We start from the raw sequence: 5,390 nt of genomic DNA on the forward strand, positions 1-5,390 counted from the left end.
TCACTACCTCCCTCCTCCCGTTTAACCAGTATATAGAGCAAGAACCGTACAAGAAGCATTTGCAACTTGGAAATAATATCAATTTCTAATTAGCAACAATCATGATCAATAGAAAGGGAATTCTATAAGAAATAGTTCACTTTATGATGCTCATTAATGAATTGGTTATCGTTTATATGATATGTTTGTCTATTAATTTGTTATAAATATATTCATTTTTTGGCTAAACAAATTTTTTTTTTAATTGTCACTGTTTGTCACTTAGCCAAAATGTATAAGAAATTGGTTTAGAAAGCATTGAGCAAAAAAATTATTCGTTTTTATCTTAATAACTATTGTAAATTTTGGTAAGTTTAATCAAAAGATAGGCTTTAAATTAAAAGCAATAAATTACATATCCAAAATTGATTAATTCTGAAACTTCGTTGGACTTTATAACATATGTACGTTGAGAATTATCATAAACAAATCATCTAATATTAAAATATATTATTATTAAAATAAACAGAGAAAAATGTGTCCTGTTTTTGGTCTTTTGCATGCGGTTTTTTAATCGGCTTCAGGTATGCGAATCACTAATTTAGATGAATTTTGGATAAGTTGTAGAATAACCCGTCATTTGAAGCTGTGTGAATTATTTCGGCGCACATGTAAGATCATTCCTACAGAGTTATGAGATATCCTATATATGTATTTATTATTATTTCCAACTACTTTCCATTTCAAGTAATAACCTCAGTAAACATTCATTTCCACCAGCATTAAATTGTTCTTTATATAGTTTAGCTATTTACCGATAACATAAAAAATGGTTTCCCATTTTACTTATTTTGTCAGCTTTAATTTAGTTAAACAATCAGCCATGTTTAATCTGTACGAAATGATTAGAAATTTAATAACTGTAGCAACATGAGCAACATAATAAGTAGCAGATCTTAACTAGTTTTGCCTAGCCCCTTTTTCAGAGTCTTGTTTAGTTGTTGTAATTAAAGTACGAAAATGGACACGAGCAAGTACGGAGAGAGAGAGAGAAACAAGAGGTTAGCCACAATGATGATCATGATGATGATCAGTAACATGAAGAGGCACAAGAACAGCAACAACATCTTGTAATTAGACTAAGAAGCAATTTACAATTTCAACTTTAATCTTGTTAGTTTTAATGCGGTTGCAGCTGAAAGTGAACTTGTTACCAACGAGAGGAGGAGATGAGAGGAGAGGAAAGAAGACGAGAGCAGAGTAGGGTAAAGAGTCTCGATGATGGGTTAGGGATTGCGTGCTTGGCATCGGTCTGGCTCTGCTTGGTTTTCATTTTTTGTTTTTGGGGTGTGGCTACCACGCCTCCCTTCTCAAGAGCGGTCGAGAGAGGTCAGTGTCAGTCAGTCAGTCGGTGAGTCTGTGAGTCGGTGTACAAGAAGGATTGAGCTGTTGGCCAGCCTTTACTTTTGGTCTGTTGGATGGAAGTTTAGATGGTTTGCTTGAGGGAGTCCTTTGGCTCGTTCGACTTTTGTTGACTCTGTGACTTATGTGGCAAATTACAGCGCATCTTGGCCTTCCAAGAAAAAGAAAACGAATTGAAAAAGCGCCAAATTATCTGCATTGTGTTTTATTGCCACAGCAACAGAGCAACGGGGTAACACCAACAACAGCAACTCGCACGTCATGGCGCCTAATTGAATTCTACCCGGGTCCTTGGTCCTAATCCTTCGTTCGGCGTGTAAGTGATAGCTTTGTTTTGGCTTCAAAATGGCCACCAGCAGTAAAGGAGTAGGAGACTAATGGGAGTGGGTAACAATTAATTTCACACAGACACCCCGAACTTTTTGCCTGCCCAAATCCCTGGCACTTTTCAAAAAGTTTTTACCGAAGCTCAACTCGGCTCAAGTTGAGTGTGTGCGGCATAGTTTTGCGGCATGAGGATTTGGATCATGGGGCATGGGCATTGGCATGGGCATGGGTATAAGCATGGCTTTTGCTTTTGCCAAAAACAATTTACCGGCTTCCACAAAACTTGCCTGTTTATTGTTTATGGCATCATTGTGCTCTATTGTTGCTGATGTTGCTGTTGCTGCTGTTGCTGCTGTTGCTTGCCAAACTTAAATCCTTTTAGTGCTTTGTTTATGAACTGGCATATAAATTCAACAATTTCTGCACTACAACGCAAAACTTTTCCTCTTTTCTCTTTTTCCATTCCCTGCTCATCTTCAGCCTCCAGTTAAAGCTCCAACTCCTCCCTCTACTCTTTGTCATCCTACATTGTATTTTTCCATCTTGTTTTTTTTGGCCCCGGTCGCCTTGCCCATTCGTATCGTATGCAGATAATCCTGTTGGCTTTTGGGTTGTGGTTTTTGTGGCATGTGTTGCATAAATGAGTGGAAATTGCTTTATGCATCAGTTGAGGCTTTCAAATGCATAAAAATATGACTTTCGAGTTATAAAATATACAACAAATTATTATTATTATGGAAATTTGTAAATTTTTGTTGCTTTCTTTTCATTTCAAACTTTAGGATTTTGTAACTGGCATCAGTTTTTTTTTTCTATAAAAGCAATGAGGATTTATCTCATATTGTTAAATGATTTTATTATTACTAAGTCCTTTTTATAAGAATCCTTTGCATTAACTACGATTCATCTTCAAAGTTGATAATTTTGAATACTTTTTCAATAAAAAAGAACAACACTGATTAATAAATATTTAAAAGTATTGGTAAGTTACTTTCTATAAAGCATCAGTGTTGATAAATACTTGAATCTTCCTCTTGACAGTTAAACAAATATTGATTTCTAGTTTCATTAAGTGAACAAATTCGAACAAGCTAGCATCTTGAGAATAAGTAAGTTGTAACCTATAATAATTTGTTTTATCCCACTTTTAAATACTTTTAAAATACTTTTTTTATGTTCATAGCTATGCATTTTATATGGCTGCTTTTCCTAATAAATGGAAATTGGATCCTTCCTTGGCATATGCCCAATCCTTATGCACGGGATACATTTGCCTGTGATATGTTTCAGTCGTTGTTGCGTTATGAGCAGAATACATATCAGCCGATTTACCAATTAGTAATCATCTCACCGGCATCGATTCAAAAATTGTTTGCCGTCTTCTATAACTTCAGCGAACTTGAGCAAATACGTCCATTGGCCAGAGATTTGAGGCTGCTAGACAACAAAGCATTTTTGTCTCACAAGAATCGCAGGTGGGGCCAGCTATTCTTACCCTTTTTTATTCAGCAAGATCATGTAATGGAGTTATTTGCCAATGATTTTGAGGAGCTGGGGGATAATATATCGGTGCAGAATTTTTTCGTTTTCGACGGTGACTTTGAATTGGCCAAAGGATTTGAGGAAAGTGTTTGGAACTATTTCAACATTGTAGTTTTGTCCAAACATCAGCCTCTGGTCTCTGGTCTTTTGCAAGAATTTCGTCTACAGTCTAATGGCCTGGAGATCTACACATTAATCAATTTTCATGCGAATCTGGGTAATGAGTTTCTATCGATTGATCGTTTTCATTATGGTAGAGGATATTTTCGCTTTTCTGAATATTTAATATTGGGCTCGAGTCTAGCCGATCGCACAAACTGCAAAATTCTTGAACTACCGCTCAATACTGCCAGTACCCAAGGATTGAGCCTCATGTTGGTGATGCCACCTAAACATATGAAACTGCTGGAGCTGGAAGAGAAATTCTTATCGTTTACTTCTCGCAACTTTTGGCGTTTGCCTTATCAAATGCGTTACACACAAGTTTCAGTGCGTTTGCCCAACGTGAGGTTTACATCGAAGCTTAATGTGGGAATTCTTGTGAATGAGGTGAGTGTGGATCTTTTATTGGACTATATATGTATCTAAGTTGACGATCATTATAACAATTAGCATTTTAGTTTGAGTGTAACTTCAATGTCACTTTAAACATAGAAATCTCATTAAAAATTGTTTGACTTTATAATTAAGAAAGCCAAAGGTCTATAGAGAAAGTCTTAAAGTTTTCCTGTTGTGGTTTCTTTTCCCATCTTTGATTTCAATTACTTATTTCTGTTTTTACATTGAAGAATACATTTTTTTTTACTTTGATAATTTATATCCTTCATTTCTTTACTTTCAGATGTCAACGATGCATTTGCATAAGCTCTTCAAAATGGAAACGCAATTTAATGGAATGTTTGATAGCGCCTTCAATAGACGCATTAAAGTGAAACATTTTGTGCAGTCGATCAACATGCAACTCCTTGCTCCCGGTATAGCTCAACGGAAAGGTAAACTTTAAAACGATTACCATAATCATGTTACAGACCCTTCTCATTCCCTCTTCTCCTCCCATATAGAACCCATCAATTCGCACAACTTTTTCAATGTGAGCCAAACGTTCGATTGTGGTGAGGGACCTTTCCTATTTCTAGTTAGATCGAGGGATGTCATCTACTTCATCGGACACTATAGACGCATCCCCAAGGCTTTTAGGGCCGGTACTCAGTTTGGACAATTCTAACAACATGTGCTGCCTGTACCAACGATCGATGGATTGATGGTTACTTTCATTAGGCCCCATCCAAGGCCCTCACGCTTGACAATGACGTATCTTACAAAGCATGTGAAAAATTGCAGACATCCACAACACAAAAACAAAACAAAATGAAAAAAAAAAAAAAAAACAGAAATACAACTAGGAGAACAAAAAACGAACAGCGAAAAAAACAAAACCGGCTCCAGTTAAATTGGAATCTCTCAGTATTTGTTTCCATCTGCCTCTGGTCTCGGTCCCTCCACACGCCACCCTCCGTTTCACATCTGTTTGTTTAAATGCTGCATTGTTGGCCTCTTAGCGTTCATTTGATGAGCATTTCCAGGGCCCGGACACAGAACAGACCTGGCCAGGCGAGGCACTTGTTCTTTTCGGCAGAGCCAACAGCAGTCAAAGGGGGAGCAGCTGAAAGGGAAGTTGGCAAACAAACGGTAGCTGGCAGTCGTCGCCACTCCCTAGTCAGTGGAGTTGGTGGTGAATGTTCGAATCGGTGCGCGGGGGGCAGTCGGAGGTGGAATCACAGTCTAAATGACTTTGACATTCCACGGCGATTTGAATTCAATTCAATCAAACTGAAAACAGACCGTAAGGAAAAACAATGCCGATAAATTGGCCTCTTCGTCTTGATTTTTATGTTTCCTGTTTGCCAATTTTCCACTTTAATTTCACAATTTAAATGTGCGGCTTGTCAGAAATGAATACATGAACTTTGCTGACCGCCGCCGTCGAGATTTATGTGCGCATGAGCGACCAGTTGTAGTTCAGCCATGATCGGGTAGTTTTTTCTTTTTTTTTTTTTGATTTTGGAAAAACTGCGTCTGCATTTGTGCCACAGAGCCTGTGTGCCTGCCACCAAATTGAC

At 37.5% G+C, this 5,390-nt stretch overlaps 1 protein-coding gene across 1 annotated transcript; it reads left to right on the plus strand.

Annotated features, from left to right (window-relative positions):
- The first annotated feature begins 2,764 nt into the window (after window positions 1-2,764).
- On the plus strand, window positions 2,765-4,662 carry LOC6640356. Its single transcript, XM_023174840.2, has 4 exons — window positions 2,765-2,837; window positions 2,912-3,819; window positions 4,112-4,262; window positions 4,332-4,662. Exons 2-4 carry the CDS (start codon window positions 2,914-2,916, stop codon window positions 4,493-4,495), a joined length of 1,221 nt encoding a protein of 406 aa, XP_023030608.2. The 5' UTR covers window positions 2,765-2,837; window positions 2,912-2,913; the 3' UTR covers window positions 4,496-4,662.
- The last annotated feature ends 728 nt before the right edge of the window (window positions 4,663-5,390 follow it).

This window comes from Drosophila willistoni (assembly GCF_018902025.1).
Source record: "Drosophila willistoni isolate 14030-0811.24 chromosome 2L unlocalized genomic scaffold, UCI_dwil_1.1 Seg196, whole genome shotgun sequence".
NCBI classification, from domain to species: Eukaryota; Metazoa; Arthropoda; class Insecta; order Diptera; family Drosophilidae; genus Drosophila; species Drosophila willistoni.

Bases quoted from the DNA above. Each gene is read 5' to 3' on its own strand.
- LOC6640356 (XM_023174840.2), top strand. From the start codon at position 2,914: ATGCATTTTATATGGCTGCTTTTCCTAATAAATGGAAATTGGATCCTT. The intron at 3,820-4,111 runs GTGAGTGTGGAT...CTTTACTTTCAG, and splicing joins TGGGAATTCTTGTGAATGAG to ATGTCAACGATGCATTTGCA. The intron at 4,263-4,331 runs GTAAACTTTAAA...CCTCCCATATAG, and splicing joins CGGTATAGCTCAACGGAAAG to AACCCATCAATTCGCACAAC.